At 42.6% G+C, this 27,840-nt stretch overlaps 1 protein-coding gene across 2 annotated transcripts in view; it reads left to right on the top strand.

The window, feature by feature from the left end:
- Positions 1-27,840, top strand: part of LOC149469514 (torsin-1A-like) — a 58,250-nt gene that overhangs the window by 20,302 nt on the left and 10,108 nt on the right. The window contains exons 2-5 of one of the 2 annotated variants that reach the window (XM_089669072.1): positions 3,598-3,863; positions 6,801-6,976; positions 13,383-13,501; positions 21,813-22,602. In XM_089669072.1, coding sequence (XP_089525198.1) covers positions 3,598-3,863; positions 6,801-6,976; positions 13,383-13,501; positions 21,813-21,853 — 602 coding nt within the window. In that variant the 3' untranslated portion in view covers positions 21,854-22,602. Of the gene's footprint in view, positions 1-3,597; positions 3,864-6,800; positions 6,977-13,382; positions 13,502-21,812; positions 22,603-27,840 lie in introns of those variants that run through there. The other variant, XM_089669071.1, reaches the window with a different exon arrangement.

The following is a 27,840-nucleotide window of genomic DNA, read 5'->3' as shown; positions in this document are numbered from 1 at the left end:
GGCATGTCCCCCCTTTCCTCTCTAACATTACTGCCCCAATACAAACTGCCCCCCCTACACAGTCCTACCTTTTTGGTAGGCCAGAGGCCGTTATCAGCTTGTGCACCCTTCCCTGGGTCTCCCACCTCGCCGATGATGTCATTCTATCAGCAAGGCAGGAGGCTGCTCAATTTATGTTAACAAGAGGGTGATTACCTACTTGTTAATATGAAAAGGCTCCCACTCTCTGTCTAGATCTGCAACTCCTCCCGCCCACTGCCCTGCTGATAGGATGACATCGTTGGTGGGGCGGGAGACCCGGAAGAGGACACACGGGCTAAGTGGTGTGGTTGCACAGCAGGAGGTGAGTGGTGACCACAGTCCATGGTAGTCCTGTCCAGACCGTGTTCGCTGTTCATCTCATGCTGTGCAGTCAACTTATCAACAGGCCACAGACTGGTACCGGTCCACCGCCAGGGGGTTGGGGACCCCTGGCTTATAGGAACGAGGACTGCTATTAGGTATCAGTACAGTATGCTATATTCCCAGACCACCTATATAGAGGTGACCTGTTACAGGCCTTCCCCATTGTGGCATCACTTCCAGTTCCACGTACCACAATGGTTTCTCTCATTACAGCCAATAGAGTTTACAGTTTTATGGGGGGTTTTATATTTTAAAGTTTTGGTTCTGTTTGTAAAAAAGCAATATTTTTTTTGTTCATGAAACTTGGTTTTATTTATAAAGGGGTTATCACAAAGGCTAAATCTGTATCTGTAGTAACTTTAATGCCATAATTAATATGCTATGAGATTTTTACTCCAGGAGTTTACAATGAGTTTGGCAATTCTAGAGAAATGCTTAAATAATGCATTACAACCTACCTAAACCCATTAGATTTTAGTCGACTAAAATGTACTGGAGGATAATTGTGATTTACCTCTTGGGCCCTTTGGGGTCTCGATTCCACGAATGTTACTGGCCTTGCTTGATGGTAATAACTTTGACATGCTTACTTATTACACCCTTGTAGTTTAGTGACTGATTTGTACTTATATGTTGGTGGAAAATTCTGTATGTCTTATTTTTCTTTCAATAAACATTTCTTATGGAAAAAAATAATGTACTGGAGATCTTGGACAACTAAAATGTACTGAAGATTCTGGATGACTAAAATGTACTTAAGATTTTGGACGACTAAAATACAACTAAAACAATTTAGATGACTAAAATGTGAGTAAAACTAAAATGGCATTTTAGTCAAAAGATTATGACTAAAACTAAATTGAAATTTGATGTCAAAATTAACACTGATCCCTATTAGTCATCAGAACTAGTGTCTCCGTTGGAAGATTTCTGCTCTATTTCTGTTATGGTCACAACCCACAATTTGGGACTTTCACTTTTGGTGATAATGGTCACCAAGACAAAGAGGGTGAATCTCCCTAACCGGGATACAGACAACAATAAAAATCTGCTAAGTGTTCTAATCCAGGGCTTAAAATTTTGAGTCTAGACCTACTAGCCAGGCACAAACCTTACTCTCCACCAGTTGCCCCCCCAATCCCGCCCTCAGCCCTGCCCCCAACCACGTCCCCTTAAAGCTTATGAAATTAAATTTTTCTTTAGAATAAAGAGTCCAAACTATAAAAAAACTGCAATTATAGCATAGCTTTATTATGTTAATTTAAACATAATAGCAATAGCTTAAAAGCAATCAGGTGCAATGAAAATATCAAGTTTTACAGCTTTAAACCTGTAGTAAACATTTTGTATTTTTTTGTTTATTTCCTGCATCTTTAAAAAGAGACTTTAGTAACTAAAGTCTCTTTTAAAAGATGTAAGTTTTTAGTTTACAGAAGTATAGCATAATCATTTTGCCCCCAGAGCTCAGCACAAAAAATGTCATTTACCTTTAAGCTGGCGGGTGTAGTGATGTGCACCATTGGCGGGTCTCTCCTTCACGTGTCCCCCAAGGCGGTGGAGAGCGGGCCTCTCCTCGTGCCCCCCAAGGCGGTTGAGAGCGGGCCTCTCCTCTCAGCGGAGGAGAGAGGACCTCTCCTGCACCTGTCCCCTCAGAGGCGCTGCCAGTGCAATGGCGGTGCCGAAGAAGAAGTCAGAAACTGGAAGTTGGAAACCGGAACTCGGCTTCACAATGAGGCTTGGAGCGCAGGTGGAGCCGCTCCATCTGTGCTTGCCACACAAGAATTTCCCCTCGCATTTGGCAAGTGGCTTTTTCAAGCCCTGTTCTAATCCATCTCCACTCTATCCAAAGAGAGAGAGAGAACACTGGAGTCACATTAGCAGAAAGACGTAGAGAAACTAAGGAAGAAGTAAAATTCTGGAATATTAGTCGGACCAGTTTGCAAAGATAGAAGAATAAATCACCTCTAACATGCTGTGCTAATTCCAATACTTGAAACTAATCATAAATACAGTGATTGACTATAATCAAAATGAACAAAAAATAATAATAATCATAAGCAATATATATTATATGTAGTGTAAACAAAATGTAATCATAAATGTCCAAAGAAAAAGTGAAAAGTGATCACATCCACCAACATTAGAGTTTAAAGATGAAGGTTTTCTGAAGACCATCAAAAAGGCCTCCACTGGATAACGTCATGCAGGCTTACCAGATAGCTTTGACCTTCTGATTAAAGAGGTCACAAAACACATCAGCACAATAATCCCATAGAGTTTCCTCTTTAATATGGTCCTCGGAAATTAAGACGTACTCCGATCAGCATATAAACCGGGAACTGGAAATTCCCTAAATACTCATCTATCCATTAGACTCTGAAAATACGCTATAGAACATAATGAACATCAGTAATAAGAGATGATAGACCACCAAGAATGCTCTCAATTCGTGATGACCAAATGGCAGCATTCAGGTTTGAAGTGTTGCTAATGATGTTAGAGGAGCATAGTCTGCTGCTCAATGCCAGGCTTCCTCCATCTCTCTATTCTTGGTGGTCTGTTATCACTTTAATCTTTAATGTTGGTGGATGTGGTCACACCTTTTTCACCTTTTCTTTGGACATTTATGATTATATATATTTTTTTTTTACACTATATATAAGTAATATATATTGCATAGGATTATTATTTTTTTGCTTATTTTGATGATGTTCAGTCACTGTATTTCTGATTGGTTTGTATTTAGTATTGGAATTTGCGCAGCATGTCTTTTACAATATTTGCTACAATGCTTAGATCTCAGAGTATGTTCGCAGCTGTTTCCATTTAATATTTTCTGTACACCTAAGCGCGGTTTACACTATTGAATATTAAATCACCTCTACTGTTGAGTGGTCCATGTGTGTGGATGCTGCTGTGCTATGACAAACTATTCGTTTTTACATTTTAGCATGGGTGCTTTTGAAATTGTGCATCATTTTAAAAGGTGCCTTGACTGATAACAGGTTTAAGAAAACATCTAGAGGTTCTATTCCTACTGGAGCAAAGTAAGTGGAAAAGAAATCTGAAACATCTGGGTGGAAGGAGAGGAGGTTTATAGGAAGAAAGATGTACCTGGACTGTTTTCACAGACTATTATGTTCCCATTTTAGTAGCCTGGTGCTCCACTGTAACACTTTTTCTTTTTATCAGCTTTGCAGGAAGACTTGGGAAATAAACTGTTTGGGCAGCACCTGGCCCATGACGTCATCTTCCGAGCAATCACAGGGTTTATGAACAATAAAAACCCCAGCAAGCCTCTGACTCTATCCCTGCATGGCTGGAGTGGCAGCGGCAAGAACTTCGTCAGCAAAATCATCGCAGAGAACATTCATAAAAAGGGGATGAAGAGCGAATATGTCCATCTTTTCGTGTCAACTATGCATTTCCCACACGACAACCTAATTAATCTGTACAAGGTGCTCTTACCTTTTGTAGATCTTACAAACTTTCACAATTTGAAGAACTCCCCTCTAATAACACATCTGGCCTTTATAGGAAAAACCACTAAGTAAATTTGTTTTACATAGGTTGAGGAGGACATTATATCCATCTCTTTAACCACTTGCCACCCAGAGGATTTACCCCACTTCCTGACCAGGCCATTTTTTGCGTTACTTTAACTGACAATTGCGCGGTCATGCAACACTGCACTCAATGTAAATTTATGTCCTTTTTTCCCCATGAATTGAGCTTTCTATTGGTGGTATTTTATTGCCTTTGCGGTTTTTTATTTTCGCGCTATAAAAAAAAGAGAATTTTGAGAAAAAAACAATATTTGACTGTTTGCTATTAAACATGTCCAGTAAAAATTAAAAAAAAATCAAATTTTGTCAAATTTAGGCCAAAATGTGTTCTACTACATGTCTTTACTAAAAAAAAATCCCAATACATGTAGATTAATTGGTTTAGGTGAAAGTTATAGCGTCTACAAATGCTGGTGTATATATACTGGGATTTTTAAAAAATGTTTTTTTTAATTTTTACTAGTAATGGCGGCGATCAGTGACACACTGACATCCACAGTGACACCAAGTCAGTTTTCCCCAGTGTCAGAATGCCCGCTGCAGTCCTGCTGTAAGTCGTTGATCGCCACCATTACTAGTATAAAAAAAAAGCAAATTCCAGTATATATACCGCCATTTGTAGACACTATAACTTTCATGTAAACCAATTAATTTACACGTATTGGGAATTTTTTTGGCAAAGATGTAGCAGAATAATTTTTGGCCTAAATTTATGATGAAATTTGATTTTTTTTTTAATTCTTCACTGGACATGTTTAATAGCATGTATAGACTCCAGAGAGAGAGATATCATGTTACCCCTGTACAAATCATTAGTAAGACCTCACCTGGAATATGCAGTTAAATTTTGGCTCCAGTTCACAAAAAGAATATTCGGAAACTAGAGAGTGCAGAGAAGGGCAACCTCTGATAAGAGGCATGGAGGAGCTCAGCTATGAGGAAGTATTAGAGGAACTGAATTCCACTTGAGAAGAGATTAAGGGGGGATATGACCACCATGTATAAATACATCAGTGGCCCATATAGTGAACTCGGTGTTGAGTTATTCATCCTGAGGTCATCACAGAGGACAAGGGGGCACTCTTTACATCTAGAGGAAAAGAAATGTAATCTCCAAACACGGAAAGGTTTCTTCACGGTAAAAGCTGTGAAAATGTGGAATAGACTCCCTCAAGAGCTGGTTCTGGACTAAATTTCTTTAAAAACGGCCTGGATTCTTTCCTACTGAAGTTACACATAATGTAACTGGATACTAACATTTATAGGTAAAGTTGATCCAGGGAATATCCGATTGCCTCTCGGGTGATCCCTGCAGGAGCAAACTGGATCATGCTTTGTTGGGTATTTTTGCCTTCCTCTGGATCAACCATGAGTATAGGATTAAAACATTTCTTTTGTTGTTGAAGTGCATGGTCTTTTTTTTTTTTTCCAGCCAGACTAACTATAACTATGTTCCAGTGTTTTTAAACATTTGTAACTTGAGCTTTATTTCAGGTAAATATTAAATAATTTGTCAGAGTCCTGTCCACGGCAGAAGATCTGGCATTTCTGCCAGTACTCTGCAGAAGGAAACATCAGCCTCTGTTTGGTGCCAGACGGCCTTTATAAGGAGGCTCATCACTTCCTCAAGTTGCTGGATGACCTCTAGCTCCCTGTGCCCTGTTCCTGTGATTTCGACCCGTGATTTCCTGTTACCGACTCGGCTTGCTCCTGGACCTGTCTACTCTACCTTACCCCGATCTGACCTCGGTCTGGCTTACGGATACTCTCTCACAGAAAGTATCTGTTATCCTTGAGTGGCCTGCACTGTCAGGGTCCTGTCTATGGCAGAAGTTCTGGAAGATCTGGCATTTCTGCCAGTACTCTGCATGGCCACAGAAGGAAACATCAGGCTCAGTTTGGTGCCAGACGGCCTTTTATAAGGAGGCTCATCACTTCCTCAAGTTGCTGGATGACCTCTAGCTCCCCGTGCCCTGTTTCCTATGACTTTAACCCATGATTTCCTGTTACCGACTCGGCTTGCTCCTGGACCTGTCTACTCTGCCTTACTGCTGATCTGGCCTCGGCCTGACTTACGGATACTCTCTCTCTCGCTCCCCTGTGTATGACCTCGGCTCTCCCATCTGACTACGTCTGCTCTGATTCCCATCTGGTACCTGACCTTGGCTTGAATAGACTACCCAGTAAACATCTAAATCCCGGAAGGGCTTGCATACCACGCACAGGTGCCTCCTGTCTGCAGACCTATCTCCGTGCACCAGCTGTGCTTCTGAGTGAACCACCAACCAGCACTCCTACAGGTGACCTGTGCAACTTTGGGCCTGACTCCTGCTGTCCCACTCTCAGGGGGAGTCCGTAACTTAGCTGCAAGGGAAGCCCTCTCTCCATTGGTCTCCATCACCAGGTACATGATATCATTGGTTTTAGTTCTGCTTTAACACCCCGGTCACATCGGGTGCAACTTGGCATGCCCTGCGACTTGCAAATCATAAGTCAAGTCACACCCTATTGTCCACTATTAGAGCGGACATATCAGTGCGGTTCGGATTTGGTCAGAGACGCACCGATTTCTAAAGTAGTGCATACACTACTTTGTTGCGATTTTGCATAGACATTTGTGTCAGATGTCTTGTGAATCTCAACTGAAATTGGCAGGTCACCCAATTTTGAAATTGTGCGACTTCACTGTAAGTCACACGATTTCAAAATCAGCTTTGATGTGACCGGGGGCTAAGGGTCTTATGATGTCTGTAATCCGTAGCAATGTAGAATTTGTCTATGTTGATGCAGTCATATGTTAAAACCCATTGTCCTTTTTTATTCTTTCAGGATCAAATACAGTCTTGGATTCGTGGAAATGTCTCCAGCTGTCCTCGATCCATATTCATATTTGATGAGATGGACAAGTTGCATATTGGACTTATTGACACAATCAAGCCGTTCCTGGACTATTATGAGCAGATTGATGGCGTGTCGTACCGTAAAGCTATCTTCATTTTCCTCAGGTACCAAGGAAAGAAAAAAATGCTTTACTATAGATTAATTTTCAATTTATGTATGATTAGCTACTTCTATCAGTCTGGGTGCCTTGCTGGCATCTTCTCCCCGGGTTTCAGTCTTCGGGCATCAGCATTAGCTAGCTCAGCATGACATAGCTCCTGCACATGCGCAGTAGTCCATCATACCGACACATAAGGACCATGTCACAACGCTCTTTCAGCGTTACCTATAATGCTACCACCTCCCCCTCACTCCCCCTCTCTGTTGGGGTCCCTCAAGGCTCTGTCCTCGGGCCACTTCTTTTCTCCATCTACACCTCCTCCCTTGGCCAACTCATACACTCTCACGGCTTCAACTACCACCTCTATGCCGACGACACACAAATCTATCTCTCAACTCCCCACCTCACCCCCTCCGCCCGAATCACACACCTACTGAGCGACATATCAGACTGGATGTCGCTCCACTTCCTTAAACTGAACCTCTCTAAAACCGAGTTTCTTGTCTTCCCCCCAGCCCAGACACCACCCCCCATTGACTTCTCTATCACATCCAACAATGCCACCATCAAACCCGCCCCGCAGGCCAGAGTACTTGGTGTCATTCTGGACTCCAACCTATCCTTCCAGCCCCAGGTCCAATCTTTAACAAACTCGTGCAGACTCCACCTCTGCAACATCGCCAAAATCCGCACGTTCCTAACCCCAGAAACCACTAAACAGCTCATCCACTCCCTCATCATATCACGACTTGATTACTGCAACTCCCTCCTCCCTGGCCTGCCTCGCCGCTGGCTATCCCGCTTCAGTCGATCCTGAATACGGCTGCCAGAGTCATTCACCTTTCCAACGCTCCGTCTCCGCCACCCCCCTCTGCCAATCCCTCCACTGGCTTCCGATTGTGCAGCGGATCAAGTTCAAAATCCTAACACTGACGTACAAAGCTATCCACCATACTGCCCCGAACTACATCACTGACCTAATATCCAAGTACCGCCCAGCACGCACACTCTGCTCCTCACAAGACCTCCTTCTCTCTAGTTCCCTGGTCTCCTCCTCCCATGCCCGCCTCCAGGACTTCTCCAGGGTGTCACCCATCCTCTGGAACTCCCTGTCCCAACCCATCAGATTATCACCTACTCTCCTCTCTTTTAGGTGCACCCTGAAAACCCATCTCTTCAGGGAAGCCTACCCCACCCCTTGCTAACTTGCCGACCTCCTCCACTCTTCCAACCACTCCATCCCCCACAGCTATCTCCTCCTGTGCCACCATCCCCTCCCTCCTAGATTGTAAGCTCGAAAGAGCAGGGCCCTCAATTCCCTCATGTTTTGCATTGTATTGGTATTGTTCTGTCACATGTTCTGTCCCCCTTTTGTAATGTACAGCGCTGAGCGAACTATTGGCGCTTTATAAATACTGTGTAATAATAATAATAATAATAATAATGTCGGTGATGTAAGCTGAGCTGCACATGCAAAGCTCAGGCTGCATGCTGCCAAAGACTGTGAGCAGGTGGTTAGGTACAGTCAGGTCCATAAATATTGGGACATGGACACAATTCTAACATTTTTGGCTCTATACACCACCACAATGGATTTGAAATGAAACGAACAAGATGTGCTTTATCTGCAGACTGTCAGCTTTAATTTGAGGGTATTTACATCCAAATCAGGTGAACGATGTAGGAATTACAACAGTTTGCATATGTGCCTCTCACTTGCTAAGGGACCAAAAGTAATGGGACAATTGGCTTCTCAGCTGTTCCATGGCCAGGTGTGTGTTATTCCCTCATTATCCCAATTACAATGAGCAGATAAAAGGTCCAGAGTTCATTTCAAGTGTGCTATTTGGAATCTGTTGCTGTCAACTTTCAAGATGAGCTCCAAAGAGCTGTCACTGTCAGTGAAGCAAGCCATCATTAGGCTGAAAAAACAAAACAAACCCATCAGAGAGATAGCAAAAACATTAGGCGTGGCCAAAACAACTGTTTGGAACATTCTTAAAAAGAAGGAACGTGCGTTGAGCTCAGCAACACCAAAAGACCCGGAAGACCACGGAAAACAACTGTGGTGGATGACCAAAGAATTCTTTCCCTGGTGAAGAAAACCCCCTTCAGAACACTTGGCCAGATCAAGAACACTCTCCAGGAGGTAGGTGTATGTGTGTCAAAGTCAACAATCAAGAGAAGACTTCACCAGAGTGAATACAGAGGGTTCACCACAAGATGGAAACCATTGGTGAGCCTCAAAAACAGGAAGGCCAGATTAGAGTTTGCCAAACGACATCTAAAAAAGCCATCACAGTTCTGGAACAACATCCTATGCACAGATGAGACCGAGATCAACTTGTACCAGAGTGATGGGAAGAGAAGAATATGGAGAAGGAAAGGAACTGCTCATGATCCTAAGCATACCACCTCATCAGTGAAGCATGGTGGTGGTAGTGTCATGGCGTGGGCATGTATGGCTGCCAATGGAACTGCTTCTCTTGTATTTATTGATGATGTGACTGTTGACAAAAGCAGCAGGATGAATTCTGAAGTGTTTCGGGCAATATTATCTGCTCATATTCAGCCAAATGCTTCAGAACTCATTGGACGCCGCTTCACAGTGCAGATGGACAATGACCCAAAGCATACTGCAAAAGCAACCAAAGAGTTTTTTAATGGAAAGAAGTGGAATGTTCTGCAATGGCCAAGTCAATCACCTGACCTGAATCCGATTGAGCATGCATTTCACTTGCTGAAGACAAAACTGAAGGGAAAATGCCCCAAGAACAAGCAGGAACTGAAGACAGTTGCAGTAGAGGCCTGGCAGAGCATCACCAGGGATGAAACCCAGCGTCTGGTGATGTCTATGCTCCAGACTTCAGGCTGTAATTGACTGCAAAGGATTTGCAACCAAGTATTAAAAAGTGAAAGTTTGATTTATGATTATTATTCTGTGCCATTACTTTTGGTCCTTTAACAAGTGGGAGGCACATATGCAAACTGTTGTAATTCCTACACCGTTCACCTGATTTGGATGTAAATACCCTCAAATTAAAGCTGACAGTCTGCAGATAAAGCACATCTTGTTTGTTTCATTTCAAAACCATTGTGGTGGTGTATAGAGCCAATAATGTTAGAATTGTGCCGATGTCCCAATATTAATGGACCTGACTGTATATTTTATCACAGAACAGACATTGGGTTGGACAGGGTTGGTGCCAAGGGGTGGAAGTGCATTTGAAGGCTGCAAGTGCAGGGATGGCTCGGTGAAGACTGTGGATGCCGACATGCGTTTAAAGACTGGATGGAGCCAAGGAGCAGCAGAGGCTTTGGGTGCAGTGGAAACTCAGGCTACGCAATAGCTGGGCTACAATTGCTGCAGAGACCAGGCTAGGGTGCTTTGCTAAGACAATAAACAAAACAACTTTGGTAGCTCAGGGAGCTTATTGACACTGTGGATGAACAGTGACAATATGTGCTGTTCAAGTTTAAGTTGAAGGAGCTGTTACATGATGCGGCCACAAAATTTGGTTAAAACCTGGACATTTATGCAGCTGTGGGAGATAAGTGAAGCGCTAGTGCTGGAACTTAGCAGGTAAGTCATTGTGATAACTAATAAGATCTATATCTGAAAATGCTAAATGCTTGGCTGTCATACTGACCCTGCTGTTTGTAAATAAGCCTGTGACCTCTGATTACGTGCTGACTTCTCTAATCTGCCTATTTGTTGAGCATCGGTGACTCAAATGGCCTTAACGCTAGTGCATCAGCATAAATGCCATGGAACTAGGATTTTCAGAAGGAGGCCAACAGTAGCACCTCATGTATCTTTTTATGAAGGGATTACTTTGAGAGCCCAAATATGCTTACCTGCCACATAAGAGGTCATGGCTTTCTTCCAGCTTCCTGCTCGGTTTTATTCTAGCTGTGGCTAGGAGGGCATCAAATTGCAAACAAGAGTCATGCTTTTTCTCTCAGTGCTTCACTTCCAGTATCGCTAAATTGATTACTGATGATTTGAGCAAATCAGTGTGAAAGCAGCCCTATACTATTATGCCCAGTGCATTGCTTCACACTGACCTGAAGACCTCTTCTTTCCTGCTGCTAGTGATGGCTAGCTGGGAAAAGAGGTGGAGTGCAGTTGGTATCACTCTGCATGGGACAGGAGCCAGCACTACAGAGGAGGCATCGGATTATGCGGCTCCTGCTCCCTCCTACAGCTCCAACTTTACAAGTAGTGCCTCTGCATTGCACTCTGTTTGATGCTCTGTGATGGTCGGTCAGCAAGCCCAGACCACAATCTACCAGTCACCTGGCCAAAATCTACTGGTAGATCACAACTTACTGGTTGCTGACCCCCAATCTAAATAATGTCCTATGCGATGTAGGCCTTTATTCAGCCACCATTGGAATTAGTGGGGCTGTAGGCCAGGTGGGAATGCAGGATTATAAATAGTGGAGCCACTGGCACATGGGGAGGTTGAAGAGGTATTTTCTTACAGGAGAAATCAAAAATTCAAGTTCAAAGAATGAGATGCAGAGTTTAGGAGATACCCACATTACTAACTTCAGGCATGCGCCTCTAAAGATACCCAATCTGGCTTTTAGCAAGTAGAGTGAATTTGAGTCAATTGGGTTAGTTGTCCCACGTTATACTTTCTAAAATCCCTCCCAATTCTTTGGGGGCATATAGAATATGGCGCACCAACCTACTTCCACTGGATCCCCAAATGAATTTCATTATCTTGGTTTAAAACCTATTAAGGGCATTAACAGGTACTGGTATAGGCAGAGCTCTAAAATAGTATAAAGGTTTAGGTAGTATCAACATATTTACTGTGATCCTACCCATCCAAGACAAGGAGTTCGTTAACCATGTTTCAACTTCCTCCATTAGTTTGTCAAACAGACTCTGGTAATTGGCCCTATACAGAGTTGTGTGGGGTCTGCATAACACCTAGATGTAACGAAACTGATTACCATGAGAATGTATGCTGAGATTTAAGGCTCTGTAAGGTATTTTTATCCAAATTAATATTTATTGCTTCTGACTTATCCCAATTTACTAAGAGGCCAGAGACCTTTCAGAAGCAGCTTAGAAGGGAGATCAAGTACGGGATAGTAGTATGTAGGGAAGTAATAAATAGCCACAAGTCATCAGCAAACAAGACGCATTTGTGAGACCTATTCCCGTTTTCTACACCAAGGATAGTGGGATTTGAGTGGAGGGCAACAGCTAAAGTCTAGTAGCATTAAAAGCATTACCCAAGCTATGGTAATAGTTTAATTTAGAGCCCCTTGTCAATATTTGGGCTGTTGGAAAGCTATATAAAGTACATAGAAAAGTGAGAAATTTGGGACCAAAGTTCCAGCTGGACAAAATTTGGAAGGCTAGGTTCACACCTGTGCAGTTTGGTTTGATAAATTTCTGCAGTGCTTTTTGCATTTTTGCACATGCATTTTTGATGCGCTTTGCTTTATTTATTTTTTTTTTTGCCAACTTGTTGCCAGGCAGATTAAAACCCAAAAGCATCAAAAACGCACTACATGCTTTTCTGCTGTGTCTCCATTTAATTTCATTGAACCAAAATGCAACATTTTGTGTTAAAGTCCCTGACCCTTTCCAAAAAACGCACTGGGTGAAAACGCAGAGATGTGAACGTTTCCCATAGGAAATCATGTTAAAGGGACTGTAATGTGTTTCTGAAAAATGCGCCGCAAAATGCTTAGGTGTGAACCTAGACGAAGAGGTAGATCCAAAAGGACTGTCAAATGCTTTGCATATATCTAATAATGGCATTCTTCTCCAAGGCCTTTCCCTAACCCAAGAAGAATCAAACCTATAGACCAACCTTTCTCAACCTTTTCAGTGCAGAGGAACCCTTGACATAACTTTCCGGTCTCAGGGAACCTCTGCTAAAAATGACTATATTTACAATTCATGATCCATTAGTGTGATAGTCAGAGGTAAGAATGCTCTTTACACTTGTGGTCATTGGGAAGAATTACCCCCTTATAGATTGCTAAAAAGCTCAATGGTGTCAGTGGGAACTTACCCGAGAGACAAAAATTGCTGATTACTCAAGGAACACCTAGCAACCTCTGGAGGAACCCTGGTTGAGAAATCCTGCTATAGACCATAGTATTTGGTCTCCCAGCGGCCTGTGTAGAGGGAATCCTACTTGGTTTACAAGGATATATTGTACTATAATGCTGTTCAGTCTAGTAAAGTAAATTTTGGTTAGAAATTTTAGATTGCAGTTTTAAAGAGATCGAACTATAATTTGCAATATTATTGGAGTCTTTATGCGGCTTCTCCTGAAAAAAAACTCACTTTGTTCACTGATCGGGTTTTTTTTTCTAGGTTTGGCTGTGTCAGGATAATAAACACTGCATCACATAATTTGCTTTGTTTCCGTTAGCAATGCAGGGGGTGAACTGATCAACAGAGTTGTGCTGGAATCTACAAAGATGAGAGAGGATCTAAAGCAGCAGGATCTGGAGTCTGCGCTTTCTGTCGAATTATTCAACAACAAAGATTGTAAGTGCTATTTGGGTCAGGGCTGAACATTTTAATGCAGAATTTGGTCAGTTCAGTCCAATTTGTATTGGTGAGCTGTCTCCTGGGAGTTGTTCTGGAGGCTGCAAGAAAAGCACATAATTCAGTAATAAGTAAATTGAATAGCTATTTAGTGCTCACTGCTTTTAGTTTTTTGGTGCTGTATTTGAAATGAAATGAAATGATGTGAGCCTGGGCATGTGCATGAAGTGACTAAAGAGACACAGGGGACATATTCTAGATCATTGATTTGGGATGGTATGGCCAGCCCAGTATAACTCCTTCCACTATGCCTCAGTTTCTGGCTGGTGTCCTTAGGAAAATGGACAATATTACCTATGCCCTGAGGGAAGCAAACCATTTCCTATGTCAATTTTTCTTTTTATCAAGAATTTTTTTCTCATATCAAGATTCTTTGTCGCAACTTTCTGCAGCTTTGCTCTGGGGGCCGCACGCAAACACCATCAGGTAGAAAAAAATAGGGCCGACCTGTAACGTTGCCTTCTATGCACTGGACATTGCATTAGGTGGTCACCTAGGCAGTCAGACAACACCATAACCATGGCTTACTTCAACCATCAGGTGTTTCTCTGCTCAAAGAGAAGCAGATCTGATTCTGTATTGGGCTGAAATGCACGTTCCAGCTCTCACTGCCATGTACATTCCAAGTGTTTAAAATTGGCAGGTAGACTTCCTTAGTCATCATGGTCTGAACTTCGGAGAGTGGGGTTTTTTCACCACAAGGTGGTTCTAGACTTTGGTTGAAAATGGGGTGCATGGGACATGGACCTCTTGACTTCCAGGTTCAACGACAACTAGCACCGGTTTGTCTCAAATTTCATTGATCCTATGCAGGGCTTTTTTTCTCAGAGAATAGGTGCAGGAACTTTCACCTTAGTCACCCCTTGTCTCCACCCCCTACCCACCTCCGAGCACCCTCCCTTGGTTCCACCCTATACCTACCTCCCAGTACCACACATTTTAGAAATTAACCCAGTTTCATTTTGTGGTGAGTTATTTGCATGGAATTTGTTAATGATAACAAGAAAAGGAGTAAAATAGATCCCCTGCAGTCAGCAACAAAAGACCCCCAAGCAACAATAGACACCTCAGGAACAACAAATCCCTGCACAACACCTCCCCCCCAGTAACAATAGACCCCTTAACAAAAAGATATCCCCCGCACATTAATAGACCCCCCTCAACAAAATACCTCCCCAGAAAATGTAGCTGCACCACAGCAACAATAGACTCCTAGCAGCCAGTATCAATAGATCCTCCAGCAGTAAGCAACAATACACCCCTCCCTTAACAGAAGATCCCTTCTAGCAACAAGTAACCTTCCAGCAACAAGAGATCCCCCACCAGCAACAGTAGACCTCCACGGCAACTATAGACCCCGAGCAAAAATAGATCCCCACCAGTGAAAATAGATACCCCAGCAGAGAGACTCTCCAGCACAGCCCAGCACTCCTTGCCATTACATTTATTCAGTGCTGGAGGTACCAAAACTGTGTTCCCCGTGTTCCAGCTGGAAAAAAAGCCCTGATCCTATGCCTTTGCAGTGGATGGTGGTATTAAAAGCAAACCTTTATTATACTGCAGCTTACCAACCCTTAGATGGGAAGGCTGCATTCGTTTTCTTTTTAGGCTTTCTTTCCTTTATTTTCACCTGGTGTTCAGGACAATAAGTCTGTTGTGTTAAGCTCTCTTGCAGGTGTGGCAATTACAGGGATGAAACAAACCATTTACCATTGACCGGGGTGCTTACAATGATCAGCTTTTATTTAGTCATGTAAAACCTTTATCCCAAAAGAAAATTAAATGTCGCTGTTACTGCTTGTGTAACTGCAGTGTGGAGTTTGGCTTCAATTTGTTAGTGTATCTAAATCTGCAGATTTAACAAAAGCACACCCCCTATGATTATGTGGAAGCACACCCCCTATGATTATGTGTGGTTAGCACGAAACGCATCAGGGAGGAGCTACAGCGTTCTGACATCACGCCAATCAGTGATTTTGTCTTTTCCCTATTTGTACTGCTTTACTGGAATAAATATATACCATATGCAAAACGGTATCTTGCTATTGGCCTCCTCTTTCTTGTGCTCCTTGTGAGCTATCGCCAACCCACAGAGCTGCATGTAAGGGGAGACTGAGCCACAATACCAGTAGGAGAGAGCAGTGAGGGTACACCTGACCAGACCAGATCCATCCATACAGGAGTCTTCAGAGATTTCTCTAAATGCGCAGATAAACTGTGCATCTGGTGAGTGCACAGCTTTTACACACTATTGGGCATTTCACCACAGTTTGGATGGAGCACCTTTTTATTGGAGAGAATTTGATCTCTCATACTCTTCATTGGGACTATTATTCTAGTATTATCACCATTGGTCACTCTAATAGTGACACACCACATGAGATCACAAAAGTCACTGTTTGTATATGTATTTTTGGCACTATGTCACATGTCACTTTATTTTTATGATGAATTTTGGTTTTATTTGGCATATTTTATATAATGAGCATTTATTGAACAATCTAGCGCTGCACCATATATATGTATTTGGTTTTGAAAGGTTTTTGGTATCCTTTTGGTGCTTTGGCTGCTTTTTTGCTTTTAGCGCTCACTTCCTCCTTTTGTGATTATACTCTTTGAGAGACTGCTTGCCTCTCATTCTTTAGTGAAAGTCTAAGTACTGGCTGTCACTTACATTGTTCCTCCTGTTCATTCCCCAATGACCCTGTGGGATCCTAACAGGGTTCTTTAAAGATCATCCTTTGAACCTATTAGGGATATCCTTCTATCTTTCCTTACTCAACAAAGTTGCCATCACTTCTTTGAGGGGAGTTTCTGAGTTTGGGGTCTTACCTGTAAACAACCCTTTCTTGTTCTACACAAGAAAGGATTGTTTTGAGACCCAGGGCTAGACATGTGTTTTTTGTTTGGTTCGAATCTAAATTCAGATGAATTGTTGGTTATTCTGGGATTCAGATGTATCGGTATCTCCAAATAACAATAGTAACAAATTTTGTAAAAATTAAACCACTTTTGTTTCATTTATTCCTTTTTTAACTAATTTAAAATTTTTAGAACAATTCGAATTTGAATCGGTCAAAAATGTATCGACCAATCCTAATTCTGCATGAAGAATAGCTGCTTCTTAGGAGCAGGCTTGGAAGCCAGCTGCTGCATCCTTACAACTGATGACTCATCAGCTGTCAGTGGGTTTCCGCACTGACAGCTGAATGTAAACAGAAGAATTCCGGCAGTTAAAAATGAAGAAAAAAACAGTGCAGGGGTGCCCGCCTATCCATACCAGGCACTTTGGGTCTGGTATGGATTTTAAGAGAAGCCCCATGCCAAAATTTAAAAAAAACAGCGTGGGGTTCCCACTCCAAAATCTTTACCAGACCCTTATCAGTGCATACAGCTCTGCAGGTCAGGAAAGGAAGAGGTAGAGTGAGCAGCCCCCCTCCTGAATTATACCAGGCTGCATGTCTTCAATATGGGAGGGTGCTTGGGGTAGGGGGCTCCCCCCTTCGCAAAGCTCCTTGTCCCCATGTTAATGGGGACAAGGGCCTTCTCTTTTTTCAATTTTGGCATGGGGTTCCACTTAAAATCCATACCAGACCCAAAGGGCCTGGTATAGATGGGGGGGACCCCCACACTATTTTTTCATAGTTTTTAATTGCTGACATTAATTGTTTACATGCAGCTTTCAGTGGGTCATCAGTTTTTAAGTGGGTAGCTGGCTTCCCGGCCCACTTCTTAACAACCAGCTATTCTTCACACAGAATTTGGATTGGTCAATACAATTTCGACTGATTTGAACTGATTCAAACTGTTCTGAAAATTTGGAATTTGTTAGAAAATGAATAAACTAAACGAATTCCAAAACAAATCCAAGAAACAAAATTAGTAACATAACAAAATTATCTGAAATGAAACGAAACACATTTTTCCATTCTGCACATGTCTACCCCGGGACTATTTGCTTCCCAGGGTGGTTCTTTCTTTCACCTTAAGGGGGGCATTGTTCTACCATCTTTGTCCTGCTCATCTGAAAGAGATTTCCTTCTATTGTATGTGTAGCACTACCCCCTTGAGGGTTGCTGAAGATTTGTGTCCCCCTATAGTCCTGCATTTACCACAAAAGCTTGCATCCAGAAACAGAGAATCATTTTTTTTGTTATTTTTATTAATGGGATTTGAACTGGGATAGGGTTAGGGGTGTACAGGATGCCAAAAGGAACTGATAACTGAGGTCAACTTCCTGGAACTATTTTACAAGCTTTCTCTGCAGCACAGTGTTTATTGGAGAGATAGCCAGCATCTCCTCAGTGTACCACCCCATACTCTAGATGAACTTCTCCTCTTCACCCAGCAATCTCGAGGTATCCCTGAGCAGAGGATCCAGTTCCTGTCACTTTAAAAGATGAACAGTCACTGGCAGGTGGCTAATCTGGTTTCTCACCAGAGTGCTCCTTCCTCTATCTGCTCAGGGGTTGTAGGTGTACTCACTCAGATCCTGTCCTGTACCACTGGGGGGTTGGTGGCTGCTACCAGGCCTATCAGCTGGGCCGCTCCTTCCCTGCCATACAAGTGGTCCTCTCTCAAGGGGCCGGTGAGTTCTGAGCTTTCCCCCTTTCCAGCTCCAGGCCTGCAGGTAGACCCCATCCGACTGGGCCTCCTTGCAGCCTCCTTTCTGCAACCCCACATCTTGCTCTTTCTCCCTTTTCCACCCGACTCTCCCCACTGAGCAGACTCCAACCACTTTTAAGGGTGTCCTATCCCCTTTCCAACCTCCTGTTGGGGATTGGCCAGGGTCCCTCAAGAGTGCAAGCCAGCAACTTCTAAGATCCACCCACTGTCTCTAAGGCCTTCTCCAAAGTTTTAGAGCAGGGGGAAATTCCAGAGGGGCTGGCCTGCAGAGCCTCTCAACTTCTGACCAGAATTTAATCTTCTGGCTATTACACCCAAGCTACAGCTCAGCCCTCCTCACTAAAAATCAGAACTATATGTTCGATTTTCAGGCTCAAACTGGAGAACCTTCACATCCAAAGTTAGCTTCAGGCACCTCTGAAGGTTCTGTTTAACCAACTCTGTTAAAGTGGAATTTCAGTCTAAAAAATGTCCACTTCCCTTCCTAACACTTATGCTGACTAACCTGTGTAAAAAAAAGATGCATATACTTACCTATTTTCAGCCTGCTCTGGTCCAGTCACATGATCCCCTGTGTTAACCAGCAGTGGCTGTAGAGGAGAAGAAAAGATGATCGACAACTGCTGGCAAGCCTGGAAGGTCACCTTTAGATTCCTATGGACCATCTGATGTTGGCACTCCTTCCTTTCCCATGCAACTGCAGCTGGCTGACGCAAGGGAGCCGGGTCACATGACTGAACCGGAGTAGGCTAAAAAAATGTAAGTACTGTATATGCATCTATTTTAAACAGGTTAGTCACATAGGTCTTAGGAGTGATGAGGGGACATTTTTAAGGCAAGCTAGGTTTAAGCTGGAATTCCACTTTATCACATCAAGTCATGACTATTTCACCCCCTTTCACTTGAGGCCATTTTTCAGATTACAGCACTGTCACACTTTGACAATTACTCAGCCATGCAAGACTGTGCCCAAATGAATTTTATATCACTTTTTGAGACATAGCTTTCTTCTGGTGGTATTCAATCACCATTGAGTTTGTTTTTTTTTTTCTTGCTATATAAAGGAAAAAAGAGAACATTTTTTAAAAAACATGATTTTTTTAGTTTTGGTTATAATCATAAAATTAAGCCAGAATGTATTCTGCTACAATTAAACTTTCAATACAAGAGAGGATTTTGCTCGCTTTAGAAACCGCACCTTGGCATTGTATGCAATTATTAAGCTTGTGATCTACCAGAACCCCCAGATCCTTCTCCACCATTGATTCCCCCAGTTGTATCCCCCCCCCCCCTAGTATGTATGATGCATGCATATTCTTAGCCCCCAAGTGTATAACCTTACATTTATCAACATTAAATCTCATTTGCCACATAGTTGCCCAATTAAACAGTGCATTGAGGTCGGCTTGTAAACTGAAGACATCCTGTAAGGACGTTATTCCACTGCACAGCTTGGTGTCATCTGCAAAGACTGAAATGGGATTTTCAATTTCAGACCCTATATTGTTTATAAATATATTAAAAAGTAAGGGTCCCAACACTGAACCTTGGGGTACACCACTGATGACCCCAGACCATTCAGAGTATGAATCATTAACCACTACTCTCTGAATACAAGCTGTTAACTAGTTTTCTATCCATTTACATATGGATTTTTCCAAGCCCATAGACTTTACCTTACAAATTAATGTTCTGACTACCTATCTCATTTCTTGAGGCCCTAAAATGTAGGGCCAGTGCAAATATCCCCCAAATTACCCCCTTTTGGAAAGTAGTCAATCTGAGGTATTTAGTAAGAGGCATGGTGAGTTCTTTCATTTTTGGCAAAAAAATTACAACTACGAAAGTTTTTTTACAAGTTGTCATTTTAACAAGTTAAATCTCACACACAGCATAGGCACAACTATAATTACACCCCAAAACACATTCTGCTATGCCTTCCGAGTATAGGGACACCACACGTGTGAGATTTTTTTCATAGCCCAAGTGCATAGATAGGCTCCAAATTCAAGGGGCACCTTCAGGCATTCCAGGGGCATAAATTAATCATCTAATTTCCTGACAACCCGTCACATTTTTTGATGGCCTCCAATGTGCTCCAAGATAAAGATTTTATCATAAGTTAAAAATCCTATTTTTATTTAATAAAAAAAGGCAATAGTTTATGATGACGTCATTCAGTTAGTGTTTACATCCACTTTGAGTCCTACCAACAAATGTAAAGCCCTATCCATCTTATCAATACCCAGTGAGGGTACCCATATTGGCTTATATGGTGCTGTCATTGGGTAGTAGGTGTGGCTTAGCTCTGCTGACAGGGTTTTTTTTGCCAAAATTGCTGAAGTCCAGGCCTCTGGTGACCAGGTGTCTCTTCGGGTGGCTGTTCTTAATAGTTTAACATTATATAAACAATTGGTCCATGTAAGTTTCACTAAAAAGGTCACTATTCATTTCAAGTAGAGGAGAAGCATAGGTAATGTAGCATCTTCCTAGGTAGCTAGGGGGAGCTAAAGTTTCAACTGTTAGTCAGAGGCTGGATAACAGCCTGTGTAATAGTCAGAGGGTCAAATTCAGATCAGAGCTGAGAGGCTCTGCAGATCAGCTCTCTGAGACTCCCCCCTGCATGAGGACTTTGGAGAAAGTTCTAGAAGTGGCTGATCTGCATTTTTGTGGGATCTTGGCCAATCCTCAGCAGGAGGCTTGGCATGGGGTCAGGACAGCCCTTAAAAGTGACAGAGCCTGCTCAGCAACAGGAGATTTTGGGTGGAAGATGAGGAAGTGAAGCTGAATAACAGGACCATGGGAGAGGGGGATTACCCACAGGCAGAGAAGCTTGGAAAGAGGAAAGCTCAGGATTTCACCAGCCCCCAGAGTGAGGACCATCTGTGTAGGAGGGAAGGAGCAGCCCAGCAAGAAGGCCTTGTAGCAGGCACCAACCCACCAGCAGCGCAGAAGAAGGGACTGAGTGAGTAGACCTGCACCCCTTCGGCCAGTAAGGGGAAAGTGGCATTACATTTTTGCCTGGAACTGTTCATATTGCAATGGTAGGCACTGGGTCCCATGTCTAGGGAAACACTAGTACAGCTGGATGAGGAGAAGATTAATTTGGGGTCTGGGGTGGTACTGCGGGAGATACTGGCTTGCTCTCCCAGAAAGACTGTTTTCTGTAAAGACTTGTACATAGTTGCTAAGGCATTTGTCCTCTGTTGCTGTTACCCTTGGTCAACCCCTACACCCCTTACTGAATCCAAGTTAATATCCCCTAATAAAGCTTCAAAACAAAGCTAAAGGACTGGTTACTGACTCCTGGATGTAAGTTTGTGGCAGTCCAGGACTATACAGGAACCCAAAACTATTGCAACTCCTAAGGGGGTAGTGCTACGTGTGGGGGCTCGCTATTCCAGGATCTCCTATGGCAACTTGTATGGCCATTGCCCTTAGCAATTGGCATTCAATGAGAGAGAAAAGTACTGCAGCAGAGGAAAGTGTCACGGAGCTGGCGGGAAAAGTGGAGTGTGTTGTACTGCTGGGATTGTGATTGCTGCTGTGATTTAAAAGTCTGTTTATGTCATTGTGCATAACAACCATGCCGGGCTTATCCAAAAGTCTTTTCGCTGCTCTACAGGTGGCCTTTACAGAAGACTATGCTCCATATGTGTCTGCTAATGCCAGAAAGGTGTCTGTTATTGCTGTTCTGCTTGTCATTGTCCCGGGCAACTGGAACGGCTCATCAGTCTGCAGAAGTCCATTTTCTGCTCTACTTGTGGCTCCTAAAAGAGACTATGTATGCTGTGTTCCTGCTTATGACAGTAAAATGTCCGCTGCTACCTACTTGCTGTTGTCCAGAGCAGCTGGAGCGGCTCATCTGTCTTTTTTGCTGCTCAACAGATTGCTACAACAAAAGACTCAGTGTTTGCCACCTGTCCTTGCTTGTCGTTACCTGGAGCAACCGTAACAGCCTGCAACCCAGTGGATTACAAATGCTCAACAACTTTGTAGTAGTTGAGCCCAGTGACTTGCCTTTTTCAACAGCGACTAGCGGGGGATATGACCCGTGCCTCACTGTTGCCTGTAGCAACCGCTGCAGAAACTCTCTACAATTGCTACTGACACCCAGTCATCCAACCATGGCTGAAACTAAGTGTCCAATCATTGCCAATCATTGCCAACCAACTGCACATGTTATTGCCCGGATTCAGCCCAGTCAATGACTGCAATCTAGTCAGCATACCCCCACCCAGAGCAGCAGGGGTTAACACCAGCTTGGAAAAGTTCCTGCACAGCAGTCTGGCTGGCACTAATATGTCCTGAAGAGGGGCGTGGGCACACCCATACATCTGTCCAGTACACTTAGCATGCGGTGAGAGAGCGTGAGAGGTGCATGTTACGTGCAATTAAACCATGGCAACATCTAATGTTTGTGTAGTATTATGTTCAGCAGACTGTGTTCTTCTATTGTTGTGACTTAGATGACGTTCAGAGCACATTTTATGCCCAATTCATGCAAAACTCCACGTAATCCCAAGGGATTCACATACTTTTTCTTGCAACTGTACTTAGTCAGGGTGTAAATATGCTCTCAATGTAAACTTGTACATTATACACATTTCTATATTTTTCTATGGTATTTCTTTGTAAATATTTTTTATTCCCCTTCCCAGTTTGGTACCCTGACACCCAGCAAGAGCACAATGGCAGAGAAGGCATTCCATGCGTCTCTGCACCCAATTCATGGGAATTCTGGATTGGGTGCTGGGACGCACGGGATGCCTTCGTTGCCATTGTGCTCAAACTGGGCATCGCATGCATCCCTGTGACTGGTGGGCTCCCTCCAGGCATACCTGCCCTTAATCTATCCATTCTCATATGTGCTCTTACTATAGAGGCTCTGGAAATGTTAGCGTTAAAACTGCAGTATATACAGAGGTTCCTGGGTGTGTGCACTGTGGCTTATGCATATACAGTTGCAAGAAAAAGTATGTGAACCCCTTGGGATTACGTGGAGTTTTGCATGAATTGGGCATAAAATGTGCTCTGAACGTCATCTAAGTCACAACAATAGAAGAACACAGTCTGCTGAACATAATACTACACAAACATTAGATGTTGCCATGGTTTAATTGCACATAACATGTAAACATTCACAGTGCAAGGAGAAAAAATATGTGAACCTTTGGACTTGATAACTGGTTGACCCTCCTTTGGCAGCAATAACCTCAACCAAACATTTCCTGTAGTTGCAGATCAGACCTGCACAACGATCTGGAGTAATTTTGGACCACTCCTCTTCACAAAACTGTTTCAGTGTAGCAATATTCTTGGGGTGTCTGGTGTGAATCGCTCTCTTAAGGTCATGCGACAGCATTTCAATCGGGTTGAGGTCAGGACTCTGACTGGGCCACTCCAGAAGGCATATTCTGTGCTGTTGCAGCCATTGTTTTGTTGAATTACTTGTATGCTTTGGGTCATTGTCCTGTTGCATCACCCATCCTCTGCGGAGCTTCAGTTGGCGGACAGATGGTCGTACGTTTTCCTGCAAAATGTCTTGATAAACTCTGGAATTCATTTTCCCATCAATGACAACAATCCGTCCAGGCCCTGAGGCAGCAAAGCAGCCCCAAACCATGATGCTCCCTTCGCCATGTTTTACAGTGGGGATGAGGTTTTGATGTTGGTGTGCTGTGCCTTTTTTTCTCCACACATAGTGTTGTGTGTTCTTCCCAAACAACTCAATCTTGGTTTCATCTGTCCACAGTATATTTTGCCAGTAGTGCTGTGGAACATCCAGGTGCTCTTTAGCAAACTTCAAACGTGCTGCAATATTCTTTTTGGACAGCAATGGCTTCCTCCGTGGTGTCCTCCCATGTACTCCATTCTTGTTTAATGTTTTCCTTATTGTAGATGTGTCAACAAAAATGTTAGCATGTGCCAGAGATTTCTGTAGGTCTTTAGCTGACACTCTGGGATTCTTCTTTACCTCATGCAGCATTCTGCGCTGTGCTCTTGCAGTCATTTTTACAGGACGACAACGCCTAGGGAGAGTAGCAACAGTGCTAAACTTTCTCCATTTGTAGACAGTCTGTCTTACCGTGGACAAATGAACATCAAGGCTTTTTGAGATACTTTTGTAACCCTTTCCAGCTTCATGCAAGTCAACAATTCTTGACCGTAGGTCTTCTGAGAGCTCTTTTCTGCGAGGCATGGTTCACATCAGACAGTGCTTCTTGAAACCAGTAAACCCAAAACAGGTGTGTGTTTTTTAAGGGCAGGACAGCTGTCAGCAACACATCCAATGTCATCACACTGATTGGAGTCAAGGTTGGCTCACTCCTGGCTCCAATTATCTCTGGGAGAAGTCATTAAGCTAGGGCCTCACATACTTTTTCCTCCCTGCACTGTGAATGTTTACATGTTATGTGCAATTAAACCATGGCAACATCTAATGTTTGTGTAGTATTATGTTCAGCAGACTGTGTTCTTCTATTGTTGTGACTTAGATGACGTTCAGAGCACATTTTATGCCCAGTTCATGCAAAACTCCATGTAATCCCAAGGGGTTCACATACTTTTTCTTGCAACTGTATGTGCAAATAAAACTATCTGTTTTTAATGTAAACTGTTAGACAGGACCAATTTGGTTGTTTTGTAGGTTGGCTGGTAAGTGTGCTGGGAAATCCTTTGTGAAGTGGCCATACCTGCATACCTGCAGCAGCTTTAAATTTCCTCTGCTTTGCCTGAATGCCAAACTGTAATGATCAGGCAATACTACAGCATTTCCTCATTGTGCCTGAGCTTGCCCATCTTCTCCTTCCTTCCACACATTCCTAGTAGCCAGTAAGGCTGCCCATCATGTTGATTGGTAAAAAGGAATTTGTGGGGCTTAGTAGCAAGCTCTAGCACTACCTGGAGGTGTCTGAAGTATGCTTCAACAGACTGCTTGGCATTTAGTGAAGCAGAGGATCTTTAAAGCTTCTGAAGGTATGTGTGCCTCCGGGTGTCTACCTCTGAGCTGCTTTCAGTATGCTTACAGTGACAGTCTGTTTAAACCCTCATCTACCAATGTATGATTGTAAACATTCTTGTATTTAGTGGATCAAAGCAAGCTCATGGCTGCTACTGCAGCCCTGAGGTTGGTGTTGATTTTTAGAGCTGGTGAACAGCTTTCAGGTAAAAGTGATCTGGGCAGCTCTAGAGTCGCCCAATCTCTTTTACAGGGATCTAAAGTTGCATCCCCACCAGCAATGTTCACAGTGATTCTCATGATTTCCCGTTCCGGGGAGCCCAGAATCCCGCAGTAAAGTACTGTGTCATTCGCTGCAGTTATTTTTTTTTTTTAAATCAGATCTTTTTTATTCATTGAAGCTTGGATCCAAGTATACATATAATCATACAACTGCAATCTCCAGCAGAATGCGGCATTGGTATCAACAATTTACAGCTTTACAATGTAAAAGGGGTACATGGTCATGTATACTGAAGATATAAACATAGATTCCAAACCACAACATTTTCCACATCCTCTTTTTTTTTAAAAAAAAAACAAGACAAACTGGGAAAAAAACAAAAAAAACAAATTAGCACTGTTGGTTCTATTGACCCTTAGACCCCTGGTCTAAGTTCTCTGTCACTCGTTCTGTCTCCTCAGGCCTGGAGAAGCATTGGTTACAAGTAATCACACATGAGACCGTCTTGTAAGTAACCAAAAACTTCTAATTTATTCCACAACGAAAGCTCTCTTATATAGTACAATATAACGTGCAAGTGAGAATACAAACATTTACGTCAATCCTGAATAATGATGAGAAGCAAAATTTAATTTTCCCAAGAATAAGGAATGTCTATAATATTACATAAAAACTTATCTGCTACATACAATAGAATCTCGCTAGATACTTTTCAAGGCTGTGAACATGATCTTTCTCAGGCATTTGTAATTAGTTATAAGTAACAAACAATTATTTTCTCATGGAACAGAAATATTTGACATTTAATTGTATCATAACAGAAACAGGTGCTTGTTAATACAAAGAAATAATTGGATACTTTTACCGTCTCTACCAAGGCTAAGCTAAGATAAAAGATAGAAGAATTTTGTGAGTATAGTTCTGTAATACATAACTGACATAGCATATTTTCATTAACTCATTCTGGGTATAATACAAAACAATTAATCAACATGGAATATAAAATGGAGTGGAAAAACAAAATGACAGACCTAAAAGACATACATTTCCCTTCAATCCCCTCTTAAAATCATTATTTACATATGATTTTTATTCTCCCTTATACAACATAGTTCTTTTTCTGCTTCTTTTTATATTTGGCTAGATAACTGTGGTACTCTTTAGGTTTTTGGGTTCAGTGGGGCAGTTTGTTCTTGGATTTCTTCCTCGTACATAGTCATATCTATACCTTTGTTCATAAGCTTCTTAATACACGGGAAGATGTATCAAACCACAAAACCTATGGTAATCAATATAATCAGGATAACAATAGCAAGCTGCACTAGTGTCTGTTTCCAGCTAGTGAACCATCCAAAATACTAATCCCAAAAGTTGTCTAAACCAGAGTTCTTCTTAAACTCTATAGACAAGTCTTCAAATTTATTTATGGCTAATGTGACTTTGCCATTTGGGCCTGTGTTGTCTAGAATATAAATGCAACAAATGTCTACCATGTCTATGTATTTTGCATGTACCACTCTTCTCAGCTAGGATCATATCTAGGGCCATTCTGTTCTAGAGTGTCATCTGTGGAGTGGCTTCTAATTGTTCAGCAGTTCCCTTTAGGGCATCCCTAGTATAATTAACAAATCTTTGTTGATTGCAATAAATATAATTTATCCAATCAACGTTCTTGTTTATGGTGACAATAAGAAATATAGACTCAAATCCAGTTGCTGCTTGGTTTTTGGCCTTGAATTCATCTGGAACCCCTCTTGGTATCCCTATGGCATCTATATATACATAGCTAACAGCATGTGCAGTATGATACATATTATACAACCAGAGTAAGTGGGAGTTATGGGAACATTGTACACTTTGGCAGTAATCAATAATAAAGGTGACAACCTCAGTATTTGATGAATTATACCACAATATGGTGTGGCCTGAGTCCTGTATTATCACCACTTCACCATGGCTAGGTGCCAACAAAATCAGTATGATCAGGAGAAAGTGGCAGAACCATGGTCCAAAATTGGGGAAGCAGTTCATCTTCTTCAGGGTCAGGGTTTTCTACCCCCGTTAATACCCTCTTTCCTTGATTGTCCTGTTCGAGGTCAGGGCTTTCTGCCCCCGTTAGTACCTCCTTTCCTGTTTCCCTTGGGTCTGGTCCTGAGCCTTTCTCGACCAGCTTCGCTCTGGAAGCATGGATCCAGATGGAACTATGTTCAGTGAGAACTGCTGTTCTGGTTACTGCTACAACCGTAGTTTCTGGTCCATAGACGAAATCCTGCTTTTTCTTGTTTCTTGTCAGCTGTTTCACCACAATACGATCTCTGGCCTGGAACGGGTGGGTATTTTCCTATAAAAAAGACGGAAACTTGCGGATAACATTGTTCTCTTTTTGTGGGATACATTTCTGGCCATTGGGAAAACACATCTGTGACCACACAAGCTGGTTGTTGTCCTCCCTTTGGTTGGGGTATGTGT

This window comes from Staurois parvus, unplaced genomic scaffold (assembly GCF_062004578.1).
Source record: "Staurois parvus isolate SC_StPar_1 unplaced genomic scaffold, SC_StPar_1.0 ptg000068l, whole genome shotgun sequence".
In the NCBI taxonomy this organism is placed as follows: domain Eukaryota; kingdom Metazoa; phylum Chordata; class Amphibia; order Anura; family Ranidae; genus Staurois; species Staurois parvus.
The sequence above is the reverse complement of the archived record's forward strand: the minus strand, read 5'-3'. Positions and strand labels throughout refer to the sequence as shown.